This window comes from Falco punctatus (genome assembly GCF_963210335.1).
Source record: "Falco punctatus genome assembly, chromosome: 6".
In the NCBI taxonomy this organism is placed as follows: Eukaryota; Metazoa; Chordata; class Aves; order Falconiformes; family Falconidae; genus Falco; species Falco punctatus.
In genome coordinates this window covers 60,858,554-60,874,446 of record NC_137585.1, presented here as the reverse complement: position 1 = coordinate 60,874,446, position 15,893 = coordinate 60,858,554, and the positions used below count along the sequence as shown (strand labels likewise).

General features: G+C 41.3%; 2 protein-coding genes across 2 annotated transcripts in view; both read right to left on the bottom strand.

The window, feature by feature from the left end:
- The window catches only part of NAV3 (neuron navigator 3), a 494,512-nt gene that overhangs the window by 58,641 nt on the left and 419,978 nt on the right, over positions 1-15,893 (bottom strand). The gene's annotated exons all lie outside the window — the stretch shown is intronic.
- Positions 1-15,893, bottom strand: part of LOC308065878 (uncharacterized protein) — a 27,252-nt gene extending 11,359 nt beyond the window's left edge. The window contains exons 1-2 of the mRNA XM_080392498.1: positions 14,620-15,893; positions 12,710-12,826 (exon numbers count right to left, since the gene is read on the bottom strand). Coding sequence (XP_080248624.1) covers positions 12,710-12,826; positions 14,620-14,716 — 214 coding nt within the window. The 5' untranslated portion in view covers positions 14,717-15,893. The remainder of the gene's footprint in view (positions 1-12,709; positions 12,827-14,619) is intronic.

Genomic DNA, 15,893 nt, shown 5'->3' with positions numbered 1-15,893 from the left:
GCAGAGTGGAACTTGTAGTCTATAAATGGCACAAAATGAGAGTAATTGTTGTTGGATCAATCTTTTAAGATGAATATTAGCACCATTTGTACCAGAGGCAATATTCAACCTTCTTCCATGCCAAATTTTATGGTAGACAGTATCCTTTCAGCTAGAAACTTGGCTAAATCTTTTCCTGCTCAGTGCAGCTCCTCAGTACTTTCTAATATTTATTTTTCTAATTGGAGACAAGCCTAGTGGAAAAGACTGTCTTTGTTGCAACACATTATTTGCTGATAAGCCTGTTCTTTAATGTGGCAAGATACCTTCTGTGTGGAAAAGAACGTCGACAGAGGTTAAAGCAGTTTGATTTGAAACTCATATTTTAAAATACCCCAAATCCCAGTGACTTATTTGTTATTGGAATCTGGATCCACATTCAGTGATTCAAGCTAAAACTAATTTTCATGTTGTGTATGACTCCTTTTCCACAGATAAGGGCTTAAACCATAAGCTTCAAATAGGAATGTTTAAAGAGACTCAATAAACCTTGATTTCAGTGAAACTAGCTGGCATTAGTCATGGCATGAAAAACAGCCAGGGTGCTGAGCTGTCTTGGCTTTATAAAAAGTCAGGAAAAGTCAGCACCAGCCCACTCTGGGAAAGAGCAAGTACCTTTTTTCTTTTTTTGTTTTCTTAAATGAAAATGAACAGTTGTGACTAGTAGCAGGTCCTAATCTAAGACTAGATCATGATGCCATATGAGGCAGACATTGCTTGAACTTGGCTACTTTCATAAGAAGGCACATACAGCTCTGAGCTACATGATCTCTTGAAGCTGTTTTCCAGCCAGGTCTGCTTCCACACAAGCACTTCATCTCCACCCATCTTCATCTGTGCACTAGCCCAGGTGGTCCCAGCAGCAGTCATGAGGAGGGTCTTCAGTCTACTATTTCCCCCGCCCCCCCCCAAGTATAGCTGGTGAAAAAACTGGTTTAATTACCAGAAAAGCAAAAATTAGGAGCCATAAAACATAATGAGCCACTCCCCGTACATAGTTAGGCATAGTTCCTGCTACAGGTTTTTCTTCCAAGTTCTCGCAAATATCCCCCAGCTACTTGCAAAGCCAGCTGTGAGACTTCAAGTTAGGAGTCTGGGTTATTTGAAGGCGATGCTTAGGACTGTATCTAAAAGCAAGTAGATTCCCTCCCTCCCCAAGTATTGCCAAGTCTTTGCTGACTCAATATGCCACTCCAAACCATGGCATAATGCCAAGTAGCCTTACTTCATCATTTCAAGGAGCTTCTTAATGGACTTCCTTATCTGGCTGCTGTAGGAAATCCCTTTCCTGCTTTCTAGCCTGAAAGCCTTTCTCCCCTCTCAGCTTACAGAAGGACCATAGCCTCACTAAAAGGGATCCTTCCTATCATCTGCTGGCTTTTCTGAAGACGCCTTTCCAAGGCACCAGCCTTGGTCATTGCAAGGAGTGTTCCTCTTTTAAGGGAAGCAGCCCTGGATAATACAGCTAAGCAGTCATCACCCTGAGTCACCAAGATCTACCGCTCCCCACTGGGGCTTGCCTGTACAGGGGCCCAGGAGTCCTGGAAGGGTCCCCCATGGCAGCAGCTCTCCCAGTCTCTCATTGCCATCTTTGAATTCTGCCTTGTCCTTGTTTCCCAAGCCAGGAGAAGACCAGCCTGCCATCCTCACAGTAGCTGTGAGCAAGGGCCTAGTCACGAGCAACAAAGCTTTACCTGTGGCTAAAGCCAGGTCCATAGAGGGCCAGAGCTACCCAGTGACGGATGGTGCTACCATGTGGAGTTTGGCTGTGGAGTGCTCCCCAGGGCTGGTGGCTGCCCAACCTCTGTGGCGGCTCTGTGGACTCGGGGTTGAACTCTGCAGCTTGCTTTACAGGTAAAGGCTCCCAGAAGCATCAGCCAGCAGTTTTGCTCTGCTGAACACTTCAAGATTAACCTAGGAGTCCATAAATGGAGACTGAGTGGCACCAGAGTTGATCACTGGCTTCTTGATAATTCCTTGGCAGAATATGTTTCTTTCACAAAATGCTCATGAAAGACTGTATCCTTTAACAAATAAAACTCTTCCTAATTTCCTGGTTTTATCTCGTTTAATTCAGAAAACTATTGCAGTAATTTCATGGAGATCTCACAGTACCTATTCCTCTCTTGAGGCATTTTTCACCCATTTAAAAAGCAGGAATGTTTTCAGTTTTTGTAACAGGGATTGAACAGATGGGTGGGCAGACGGTGGGTATAAAATAGTGCTGCAGGAAACAGCCAGGGAAGCAGCTTGCTCCCATCCATCCCTGCTTGTTTGTTAGAGGAAAGATGCTATTTGAGGTGTGGACTATAATGGGGCAGTGCCTCAAAAGCATAAGGCCTAATCTCATCATAGTAGCTTTGCTCAATAGCACCCACTGACTTCAGTGGGAACGGGGCCACACTCCATGAACAGCGTGATTTAAACGCTGCCTGATATAAAAAGGGCATTTTGTGCAACTGTTCTGCCTTCCATGCCACCTGGCACGCTGTAGGAGACTGAACAGGAAAAAAAAAGGTTTTTTACATAATGCTGTATATGGAGAGCAGTACATTAGTTTCAGGATGCTGAAAGCTGCAGGACAGAAAGAGAGGGGCAGGCCTTCTTAGAAAGGCAATGAATTGGTACCAAACCCAAGAGTTTACATCTTGGCTGACCTTTTCTAGCACTGATGCAGACTTGCTGTCTGCCAACAGACTTCTCATTCAGTCATGAGCCTTTGGCAAATGCTGTCCTCTCAAACACCAGCTTCATTCCTCCTTTCCCTTCCAGCTTCTCTGCTGGCAGGCATGTTCTTGGTAGGACCAGGTTCTTCCCTGGGATTTGATTGCTCCCACCTGCATCTTTAGTGAAGATCTGTGCTTTATTAGCTGCTTGGTTCTTTGCAATTTCCTCACCAGTGTTCCTATTTCTTTCTGACTTCCATTCTTCTGGTTCTTCTCCTCTGTCTTCCCCTTCAACATTGCCTCCAGTGTCACCTCCACACAGCTGAGGGGCCTCTTTCTCACTCAAACATCACCTTTTCCTCATCACTGTCCTCACTGCTATGACTGGTTTTCTAATCTCTTACTCCTGAATTAAAGCTATGCAGATGCATATATCAGAAAGGATTGGGCTAAGATCCTACACTAAAGAGCTATGAATATACATATATTGTGAAGGACAGGGCTAAGAAATTATCCTAAAGAGCTTCTGTTTTCAAAAGCACAAGTTCTGCAAGTACAATTTATATGGAGTACATATGAATAATTGAAGCAGAGGCTGGCTTAGAGTACTAAAATAGTCCTATGGCTTTAATAGCAACACCTCTGTACTTCAAAGGGGATTCTGACAGGAATCAAGTTTTGTGATAAGTGTCATGAACAAAAACAACAACCTCCCCTCCCCCAATAATATATATTGAAAGCCAAGATTTTTACAGTGTCTTCTGATTAATTCTGGAGTGGGCATGTGTATTTTCTCGCCTATCTTAGTCCAGATGCTATTCTGCATATTAAGCCTTTACTACACAAAGACTGTTTGTAATTTTACAGCCAGGCTCTTTATCTCTGAAAAGCTGCATGTTATAAAGGTTATTAAAATTTTATGAGTGGTGGATCCTCAGAGCTAGTAAGTCCAGTTCCACATCAGTGCTATCATGCTGTTGCAATACAAAGAGGTGCAACAGGGAGTTTAAATCCTGGCTGCTATTTACTTACCTCACCTTAGTCTTCCTGTAGTTCTACTGATTTGAATGCTTAAATATGTCATGTTATTTTATAAATGTCTTTGCAATGTTTTTACTTATCTTCAAGGATTTATTCTTATCCCATCAAACATATACTTATTAAGAAGTCTTTTCTGTTTCATCTGATTATTAATTCCAAGTTGTAATATAATAATAAACTTATGTAAACTGGAAATCGTGTAAAAGCATTTATGACAACATGAAATTAGCTGATGACTTCTATCCAGCTGTCTATATCATTAAAATGTTTTCCGTAGTTACTATTACTTGTTACTGCTGTAGACAGGGAGAATGAAAAAATATCAGTTATAATACATGCCCGCTCTTCAACTCATTTGGAAACCCCTTCAAAATATTTTGGGGTACAATGACTTGTCAAGGGTATGGAATTTCGCACAGAGCTTAGAAATTTCCTAACATTGCAATTCAGTGACATTATCTAACTCAGTATTTTTTCCTCTACAAGTGGCCACTGGCTAATTTTAGATATTGCATCTGATGAATTATAAAAATAGAACCACCAAAGGAAGAGATTCTTCATAACACCGGGTAGGTCCTTAGTTTATACGCAAGACCATGCAGATTTATTATATATTTTCAAATATTTCCTTAAAAAAATGTGGTTAGCAGCTGTATTCACTAGGGAGTTCAGTAATGATAAACCACAGTGGTTATTTCTGACAATGGATGAGCTGTGGTTTTTTTTCTACCACAAGCCAGGAGAAACTTTCTGTATATGAAGTGCAAAATTGTGGTTGTTCCAGAAGAGTGATAAATTAGCCCAAAAAGTAGAGATGAAATGCAGCATAAGGTACGACAAAGCTTCAAAGGAGAAAGAACTGGTCACTGACAAACGGGAGAGATTTGTGTCTCATAACCAATGGAAATGACAAGACCACGACCAGGACAGGGAGATAGAGAAGGATGGTTGCACTCTGGTCAGCAGAGGAAAACAAGAATTTGACATGTTAGATCATTAGGTCATCAACATGGTAATGGCAGCTGATTCTGTAGGTGCTACGTGGCCAAGAAGGAAGGAAAGCTACTGTAAGGAAATGGGAAAGTAAGACACAGTCACATAATTCTCAGCTATAGGACCATAAAAGAGAGCTCCATCTATACAAACAAGTCAGACAGCCTTGTCCAAAACAGTTCAGCACTTATCTTAGAAGGTTTAAGGTTTTAGCTTGGGGGTTTTTGTTTCATTTTGGGGTTTTTTTTTGAGTTTCAGGTCAAGTTTAACACTTTTAAGAAATCAATCAGTATTCAAGAAAGTATAGTCAGTTTGACAGTGTTTGGTTAAAACAAAGATTTCCAATAATAGTTTAGATTAATTTCTAGTTCAAGGATGTAATGTTTAAAACAAGTTTGCAGATGAGAATGTAGTTTGGTGAGATGCTTTCTCCCCAAAATGGAATTGAGAGAACATCCTGGAAAGGACAAGGAGACAGCAGATGGTGTGCTATCTCCCTGAGGCAGAGACACAAGGAGCCACTCTCTAAGTACAGCTACTAGCAGGTCTGCAGTGAGGTACTGCAGTGTCAGAACCAGTTTTCAGAACTGATACATATAAAGAAGAAGAAAAAAGAAAAAAAGGGATCAGGATCGCTTGAGTCATAACAGCAGGAAAGGAAGCAGCAAAGAAGTCAAAGCAAGCTAATTGTCTTTGCCTTCTCCAGTAAATTACACTTCTAGGGCTATGGTCATTGCAGACTGTAGTAGCAAGTGAGTTCATTTAAGGCTGGCTGGGTACCCCTACGTTATAGTGTAGCCTCTACTGTACTTTGGGATTCAATAGGTTTGTGAAATCAGTAATGAGGATACACTGAAGACAGTGGCCTAATGATGCTGCAATATAGCATCTTTGTGGTCTCTAGGCTGTTTTAGAGAAACTCAGAAGTGGGCTAAAGTAAGAGCACAGGTAGGTGGTCTCTTGGAATTAATTTGTCTTTCACTTTCACCTGAAGAGAAAAACTGCTGGGTTTTTTTTTGTCTGCTTCATTTTTGCCTAAGTAATTGTTATAAGACTGCTGTTGTCTCTTCTGCTAGCACATTTGGTTAGCCTTCAGCATGGTGAAAGGTTTATATGATTTGTATGGAATCTATGTCAATATAATGAAAAAGTTTCATGGGACAGCCCAGCTAAAAAAAATCAGAAGTTATTTAAAAAAGTAAGGGAAAAGATGAAAAGAGGAACTGACTGCCAAAATAAGGTTTGCGAACAAAATTAATCAAGACATCAAAGCACATGAGGAGCAAGAAAAAAAATATCTCTAATTGCCTATAGAGCAATATCAGGGACCTGATTAATGAACAAAAGGAATCAGAAATGTTCATTAAAGGGCATACATTTCACCTAGCAAGTATTACTGAGAACATTTGCATGGCCAGCTTGCTAGGGCTATAGGGTATATCCAATTTCAGGCAAATTAAGTGGGCTGAAGGGCAGGAGTTTGACAGGGTCAAAAATTATCGTCTCATATCTGGGAAACACAGTGTCTTGGATTCTTAAGTATCAACTATTACCAAGACTTAGAGCTGTAATTGGCATTCACTTCTAATGACAAAAAAACAGACTAGAGAACAGGATGTGTACCGTTTTACACATCTACCGATAACTTAGAGTCATGAGGGAATACTGCATTATCACAAGGGCTTCTGTTCTGTGTGACACTGCCAATACTAACTTGTCTTTGTATGTTCATGTCTTAAATCAGATGTGTTCATCCAACACAAAGGAACTTTGTGTTAGGCCTCATCTTGCCAGATAATTAGGGTTTGGATCACAGAGCCAGAAACTAGCCATAACATGTGATGTGTTGGCATCACAGAAAGGACCTCACTGTGCTCTATGTGGTCATGTGGATGTGATCACACAGTACAGATGTAATCATGACTTTTTACATTGGCTTTGTGCATCAGGATGAGAAATAAAAATATTATTTGTAACAAATAGTGTTCTTGAAACTGAAAACAGTGTAAAGGGAATGAATCATTTGGAAAAAGTAATTTGACAGAACTATGTGAACATGACTGACAACTTAAAATTGACACCCAAACCTGTAATCCCTCTACTGAGATGGAAACAAAAATGGCAAACAAAATCAGTTGAGACAAAATATGCAACTTAAATAATATACATATAACCCCCCAATTATTTATGTGTCTCTGTGTGTGTATACATGTGTCGATATCAATACATTAATTAGAAATATTCGTCTTCTGTTATGTATGTTATAGACATATTCACAAAATAAGACCTTTCTGATATTTTGACTGATACAAATCAGAAGCAGCAAATGCAGGAACACTGAGAAGGAAGGCAAAAGAAGCAGCAGCCTATTGCAGAAAGGTCTGAGTTAATTATGAGTTCATAAAGCAGAGTCTGAACAAAGAAAGTTCCAAGAATTAACAGAAATGATAGAATTGTCAATAATCATAGATACAAGGCAGAGCATAGAAGTACATTTATCTGCAGTAGGAAAAGATGACAAATAATACAATTATGTCATATGATGATAAAGTACTTTCTCTCCTTTAGGATTGTGTTAAACAGCAGGGATTCAATAGAAGCAATTTAAAAACCACAGAATTCTTCTATGCAAGAATTTTTCAAAAGAGTTGTGTGAGCACTGATCATAGCAATTTTCAGCAAGCTTAGACTGCTTGAGAAATTATGTTAGTTTTAAAAGGAATAAATGGGGCAAACTGAATAATGTCAGACCCTTCCATAGGACCTCGGCCTCAGATTAATGGTGAGATGAATGATACTAGACATATTTAAAAACATATGAATAAGGGTTGCACACATAAAGTAACACTGACCAGGGTAAATTGTGTGGATTTAGAAGGTGGCACCGACAGCACTGCCTGGAATAGATTGTCCAGTTCCAAAGCTCAGACTTCAAGACAGAGGTTTGTAAAGCAGAACTGGGTCAGAGAAGAACAATGAAATGGTTTAAAGGAGTAAAAAAACCCAAAACACCCCAAGTTTTTGAAAAAGATTCTGAGAATTTATTTGATGAGCAAGATAAGAGGTGGCATAGGTCAGTTTATGAGTACATGCTTGAGAAAGAGACTTCTGTGAAGTGAAAACTCTTCTGCAGAGTGGGAAGAATGCCTAAATAGGTCCAGTAACTGCAAAGTGTTCTGCAAAGTCATGAGCTTGTGTCAGGCAAAGGCAAAGGCCCACTATCATTTTGTCATTGTCCTTTGTCTGTGAAACTTTTAACAAGCCAGAGACAGTATGCAGCCAGTTCTGCCTGCACTGTGTCTTCATGCCCACACAAAGCAAACTGGTAGAAAAAAAATCTCAAATATTTAGCATGGACACAAGACTTTTGGCTGATCTTGCTATCCAGAAGGACAACGGGGAGTCCAAAGTTAGTTTCTGTGTCTAATTAAGGTGAACTGCTGCAATACTATTTCATGCACAAAGTCATAGCAAATCTGATTTTCTGTGATAACAGCTAAACAAAGTTGAAGACTGTCACTAAAACCACCTGCTGTGTCAAAGAATGTGCATTTCTGCTGCCAGAGTCTACCCAGTCGAGCACTACAGAAAAGCACCAGGGGAAAACAGGTGGTGTGAGTCCTGGCTGCCTTTTTGTTATCAATGCTGGGATCTTCTAGGTTTTTCTCCCCTTTAAATCAACCATGCCACAAAAACAAAAGTCTCATATCACAGCAAGAGGAGATTTGATCATCTTTAGTATCTATCTTTTGATGAGCTGTGTGGCAGGGATGAAGAGGGGAAGAGACTATCTCCCTGAGACAGAGCATGTGGTCTGGGAGCCGCAGCTGGAGACACTTGGAGGCTTTGCCTTCCTTAATGTGCCAGGCAGCCTCCCAGGGCCGTACAAGAGCTGTGCTTTGCTATGCTTATATAGCTTTCCAGAGTAACAGGAAAATATATAGTTATCACTTCAAGCGTTGTCCTTTCTTGTCATGGGTAGGCCAGTCATTTTCAGTTAGAACTGATAAAAGGATATTGAGACCAACACTCAGCTAAATGCCTAGTGCTGGTGTTCATGTTGTGGGGATTGTGACCATTGTGTTTCAGCATTTCACTTGGTAATAACTGTAGGTGGGCCTACTGCAGTTGGGAACCTCCTTTTTTCAGACACGTTTCGTTATCCTGGGCTTGGACACTTGTGGCTGAGACCCTTTGCCCAGCTGTGTTTGTCTAATGCATCCTGCCTATCAACAGCATCAGACTGTCAACTCATAATTTGATTCTCTGGTTGTCCTCCTCCTTCTCCACTTGTAGTACAGAAACAGGAAATTAAAAGCATTCTTGCTTTGTTCGTTATTATTGTTCATGGCTTATGATATGCTTATACCCTTTTACTGATCTTTTATTTCCCAAGAATTCCCTGGCTATTTCACCTCCACTCACATGCTGTTAATCATTTTCTTCTTCTACTACCCTTTTTGAATTGGAATTGTCATCATACCAGCTGAATGCAAAGTATTTACTTACATAATACCCTGAGTGTTATTTTCAATTCTATTCTTCAGACCTCCCAGCAATCCTTATGTCTTTTGAATCACCACTGTGAAGAATGAAGAGGTTCTTCACATATAGCCAAATCTTTACAATTAATTGAGAACCTGCAAGTGTCTGAATAATCCCATGTGCTTATTAAAATCTGAATCACTTTCTTTTGCCAATGCATTTTTCATTTGCCATTATGTACCCTTCTTTTTTTTTCCTTTTTCCCCCCCCCCCCAAACTTCTGAAGATCTTATCACCTTCATAGTCTGGAGGGACCACCTCCAGACATTACAATCCAAGTAGTGCTATTACCCGTGACTGTTGACATCTCAAAGTTCAACCTGTTTCAAGTAATTAATAATCAGAATGCACCCTTCCTAGGTGCAGAGTGTTACTAGAGCATATGAGTCTATAAAGCTGTCAGCCTCTTGTCTATCAGAGTCACTAAATTTAATTGTAAACTCTTAATGTTGAACATTTCCGTTAGAGGTTCACTCATCCATCTCACACACTAAATAATCAAGGACTATCAATAACTCTCACCACAGGGAGCAATCGGTATGTCTTGCAATAACGCTGAAAATTTGGTAAAGACAGACAGAGCACTTCAGCTGCAGATGGTGGATTACAGCAAAGAACAGACACGTTTGTTTGGAAGACGGGAAGATTATCTGTGAGTTCTTACGGGACTGTAGTGAAGAGAGATTGAAAAGCAGCATACACTGGAGTTGCTGCTGCTCCTGGTTATTCTCTTTAAAGTGGAATTTCAATTGGCTGCAGCTAACTGCAGGAATTCATTTTACAAATTAAAAGTGCTTTTTATGGAGCCAGTCTTGGTTCTTTGGTTTATTTTCTCATCCTTCTTTCCTAGAATCACATAATGATCAAGATTGGAATTGGCTTCTGAAGGTTGCGTTGTCTGACCACTTGCTCAAAGCAGGTCTAAACTTAGCAGTTGGAGCAGGTTGCTTGTGGTCATATCCTTTCAAGTTCTGAACATTTCCAAGGATGGAATTCCCATGGCATCTTGTGGCAAGCTCTTCCTGTGTCTCGCCACCCTCATTTTGATCTGTACTCAGCTTCCTGATCTTACAATTTGCCAATTCAGGTGGGAAGAGGATACATGAAAAAATTGTTTTCTTGCTCAGTTTTCACTTCTAAAGACAGAAAAGAATGTAAAATGTCCTGGCAATTGGGAGCAGCTCTGTAACAGCAAATACTTCAGATTTCTCTAAAGTATTCCCTCAAAAACCATCCTCTGCTAATAATAACCTCTTTCTGTCAGCTGCAGTGAGAGAACTAGATCCAGCCAGGTTCCAGCTGTGCCACCTGGAGACAACAAAGCAGAGACCACTCACCTCTCCACACCATTAACCATTTGAAATCAGAAGGGTGTGATGGGAAAGGCAGTATAGAAGCACTTCCCAGTTCTCAGACAAGGACTGCCACTCTGCACACTACCTCTGCTTCTGTAGGCTCTCCCGTCCCTTCTGCCCTGCAGGTAATTACTATCACAGTCATGGCTATGGCCTTCTTGAATGATAGTTCTTCAGCTGTCATATAAATATCATAGTGTCAAGTCTAGCCCTTGACACACCTGCTCTAGACAGGGGTAAAATATATCATTTTAGAAAACATATTTATGTTATATCCTCAAAAGTCACCTACTTTGACCTTCCAAGGAGCTGGGTCTTTTAGGAGTGTTGGGAAGAAAGTCATGAGTCCTTCTCTAACACACTTTGTCTTCCTTATTCAACTACTTGGCATCCCGAGCATGTGAATAAATAACTCAAAAACTGTTCAAGCTCTTCCACATTGAAGCAGATGTGGTTTGGCTGCAGCTCCTTTTTCCCACCCATTCTCCCTACCCCCCTCACCCCCTTTCTTTTTAAAAATTTTTATTTGTTAAGGTCACAGGTATACCTCAAATCTACACATTTCCTGCTAGGACCTACACAAAACCTGCCCCTTTCCACCCTCCATAAGCATGAGGCAGAAGAGGGCTGTGTAGCCACCCTTGGGATGTGGTAGCATTTTGGGACGGGTAAGTGGAAAAAATGTCAACAGCTTGTGTTCAATATCTAACCCTGGCTGATGTACTCAAGCAGCCCCGAAGGTCACTCAGTACCTGGGCACTGCTCTTGTCTCAGGGCAACCTACAGCCTACACAAGACAGCAGAAATGGAGGGAGGGAAGAGCTGTGGATCTGAGACAAGATATCATCTTTTTGTAGGAAAACTTGTCTCCCTAGGCGGGATTCCTGCCAGGGTAGATGAACCGAGTAGGAAAAAACCCTACAGCATCATTGTCTTTCCTGTTTTGGTTTTTTTTTCCCTTCGTTTCTTTGGGGGTTGAGGTTGTTGGGGTTTTGTTGGTTTGGGGGTTTTTTTTGTTTGTTTTGGGGGTTTTGTTTGTTTGTTTTGGTTGGGTTTTTTTTTGAGTAGCCATTACATTAATGATCAGAGACTGTAATTTTTTTTTTTTCCTAACAAAGTATAATAATCTGATGGTCTGGACTCATGTGCAACCATATGTTAATAGCACACATAGCTCATCTTTTGTTACAGATAATTATGTCATCGCCACCAATACCATCTCATACTAGGATGTGATCAAAGGACCGATGAAAAGTGTCAGGCTACAATGGAACACAAATTACAATTGGCAAAAAGAGTGGAGGGTAAGAGCAGGGCAATGGTTATTTTTGCTTTTGTCACTTGTCAGCTGGACTAAGGCCGTGTGGTATATCTGAGCATGAAGTCCACAGCCCTAGAAAAACCCAGGTAATGTGGAGCACTATAGCTACCTTTGTCAGGAAGCCAGGATGCTGCATACATAGCAAACCTCTTTCTGAGCTACATACAGGCTTTGCATAACATTTAGAAAAAAGTTAAATACATTGGTATAATCAAAGTGCTCAAGAAGTTGTGCCCAAGGTGTATTAAAAAAAACACTCTGTACATCTGAGACGAAGACATTCCTTGATATCTCTGTGCATTTGGTGCACAGGACAACTGTGAGCAGGGTGGATCCTGCCCATGCAAGCCCCACTGGGAACCTTGCACTGCAATGGAGCTCCTCACCTACTGCTGCCTGAGACGCTCTGACCTCTTCAGTCATGCAGCAGCACGTGCATTTAAAGACAAACAAATGAAAACGTCTCCAGAAAACAAAATTTTCTGCTCCTGCTCCTCCCTGTGTGGGAAGGATTATGGTACAAACCAGACATGACAGATGTTCATCATTATATGTAAGTGCTCAGGTGCTCTCAATATAGCATCAGAAAAACATACAGTTTAAAACATAAAATAGCCTAGTCTGCTCCCTGCCTGCTTCTGCCATGTTATTGCCCCTCTGCTCTTTTCTCCCTCACCTTCCATGCATCCCCCATGGCAAAGTGAAATCCTGCTCACGACCCAGCCCAAACAATGTCAGCCTGCTCTCACCTTTCTTCTTCATCCCTCCGTGGCATCTACAGAGGAGACATCTGTAGGCGAGTTGGCAGTGGTGACGCGTGATGGTGCTACCCTGCCACAGCATTGCTGGAAGTGCCTTTTGTTCAGCTGAATCAAAAGGAAACACCGATTTTGGGTTATCTATTTAATGTCCAGGTAAAGTCTAGCTAACTCTAATTTTTCTTTAGCTGTACCCCTTCAGCCATCACACACTGCAAGAAACACCCACAGGTCTGTATTTCTAAGCATAACACTCCACATGGCTGCAGGAAGGATTTTTCAGGGGGAGGGAAGAGTTGTTTCCCACCCAACTATTGCTTTGCACCTCACGCTCCCCAAAGTAAATGGAAATGTTTGCAGCCATCTCAGGAATGCTGCTGCTGCCATCTCCTGAGGAAAGCTAGGCTGAGCATGTTCAGTGGAGTTGCTGGAGAAGCTGCTGCCAGAACATCTGCCTAACCATATCCTAATAAAATCGAGTCTTTTGGCTGGTCTAGACTAGTCTGTAAATGAGTTATATCTAAGATTGCCATTATCAAACTAAAAATACGGGATGCAAAAACATATGTCTAGCAGTTGCCTGGAAATCTCGTTTGCAGACATAACATTAGATCACAGTATATGAGATGATTAATCTTCTCTGTTTCCCAAAGGCACACAGGAAATCCCTGTTCTACCAAGCTATGGAGGCCTCCAAGTCCAGCTGACTGGGAGAGCTGAAATTTGGAATTCAGAGACAGAAATGCTGCTGGGACTTCAAGCTGAAATGCTTACCCTTGTCAAGTTTAACCTCAAGTATAGAGATTTTGAGGAAAACTGTCACAAACTACCATAAATTTAAAGACTATCAAGGGATCACATGAAGCTACTCAACCAGTCTTAAGCCACTATTGAAAATAGAATTCAGGCTCCTTCATCACTTAGGTAACATCAACATTTCCATGAAATCCACTTTTCTAAAATCCCTAAATCCAATGACTTTTCCCCCCTCTCTTTCTCTGTACGTGAATATATGAATGATTATGTGCTCACAGACAACAAAATGTTTCTTATTTTCTAGAAGCAGTTACGCGGGTCTAAAAGGCTTTTTCAACATCTTTTTCACTTATTGAAAGCAATTCCTTACATGATAACAGTTAAAAAAAAAATGTTCTGAAGCTGCATATTATATACATGACCTTCCCAATACAGAGATGATAGATAATAAGAATGGCAATCAGTTCTAGAGCTTTCTTCATTAGCAGCATCTTGAGACAGAGGTCTATGCGTGACGCTGTGCTATATTGTCATCTGCACCCTGCTGCTGTTAATGAGATTTCTTTCCCATTCATTCCTTAATAATAATGCTTGTCCTGACCTTTGTAAAGTAGTTCAAGATGATGTTTCAAAAGCACTAAGCAAGTACTAAGTAGTATTATCTGATTATTGTAACTCCAGTGACAGCTATGGAAAAATGTTTTCTGTGTTTGCTCAGAGCTAATGACTACTTAACAAATATCACTATAGTAACATGACTATTTCTAATTTTCTTTCAAATTGCCAATGAGACTTTGGTTCACTTTCAAGATGAGATAGATGTTTCTGCTTGTACTTTCTGAAACTGAATCGAAGTTCCGCTGTTTTTTGAAATGAAAATTCACATTCCTGGTCACCAAGGTGGCAGTACAGATACCCTTCTTTTCCTCCGGCAAGCAATAAAGAAAGAGAATAAAACTCCTCTGAAAAGACAGTCTGAGAGCTGAGGAACAGTTTTGGAGCCTCTTCTCCCCCTTCTCTATATACTAGCTGATGGTAGATCTCCCATCTTATATCCCACAGAGTCTTGCTCTAGGCTTCAAAATAGGACCTACTTGGGTTTGGCAGTGTACTAAAACATGGGGAAAGGTTGGTTTTTAACTTACCATTTCTCAACCAGCAGACAGGGTGGTATACAGTAATGGACAGGAGCACCAAGAATCTATGACCTTGCAAGTCATTCAGCTTTTTCACTGCAAACATATTGCCATGGGTAAGGTTCAGGGCTTCTTCCCAGAGCCTGCTGTCCTCTCCTGCTGCTGCAATGGGTCTTACCACAGCGCTGGCAGAACAGCCAGCGCTCAGGCAGTGAGCGGGAGGGGATGTCGCTGGCTGATTGCTGTTGCTGCACACCACTCAGCTGCGACAGCATATGCTCAGCGTTCAGAGCCAGAAAGGGACATGATGCTGTCCTTGCATGCTCTGAGCAGCAAGCAGCCTTCTGGGGAGTGAGGAGATGGACACGTGAAATGTGTCAGGGAGAGAAGGGGAACCAAACCGAGTGTCAACAGAAACAGCAGTGAGAAGAGGAAGACATACAAGAAAGGCAAAAGAGAAAGAAGGGATGTTCTAAATGGCAGAAGGGCAGAGAGGAGAGAAGGGAAAATGTAGAGGAAAAGACCTGTGATAGTGCCAGGAGCTATTTTCCTATCTAAAAAAGGTCCCAAGAGAAAAATAAAGGCTAAACCCCAAGTTTTAGAGAGAGCTCTCTAAGCACATCTTCCCCACTTTGGGAACGGTGGTTCCCAGAGCAAGCTGCAATGTCTGCCTCAGCAAAGTTAACATTGCCACTGCAGCCCAAATGAACTGTTAAGGAACCTGTATTAACACCAAAACACTGGTTTAATACAGAAATGGCCTTTACAGGAAATTCCTCTCTGTGTGTGCCTGTGTGTGTTTGGAATAATTTCAGTAAAAGCTTATCTAAAAAATTCCAATAGAAGGAAATGCTCCATGTTTTCATTCCAGAAATTATAAGTAGCTTTGTTCATAGTGCCTGGAAGAGACCAAAACAACCATCTGCTTTGTCCTCTCTCCCTTCTGCACATCCTAACAGTTTACACCATCTTCAACTTCAGGAGGTGTTCCTCCATGGGAGTTGAGTGTAGTATGGGTATTTCCCTAGCACCAAAGGGATGCCAGGAAATCCTACCCCCCTGGCTGGAGAGGGAGCATTCAGGGCTGCTAGGAGACCTGAGCACTGAATCCCTGCAGTGAGCATCTTTGGCTCTGCAGCAATAAGATTCACACCGTGGGTCCTGAACAGAACTTTACCAGAGCTGCGGACCTTTGTAATTCTGGTTCTGAAGCAGCTGCCTGGTGACATGGCAAGAAACAAGGCCAAAAATATCCTCTGCTTGTAGTACATCCAAAGATTATT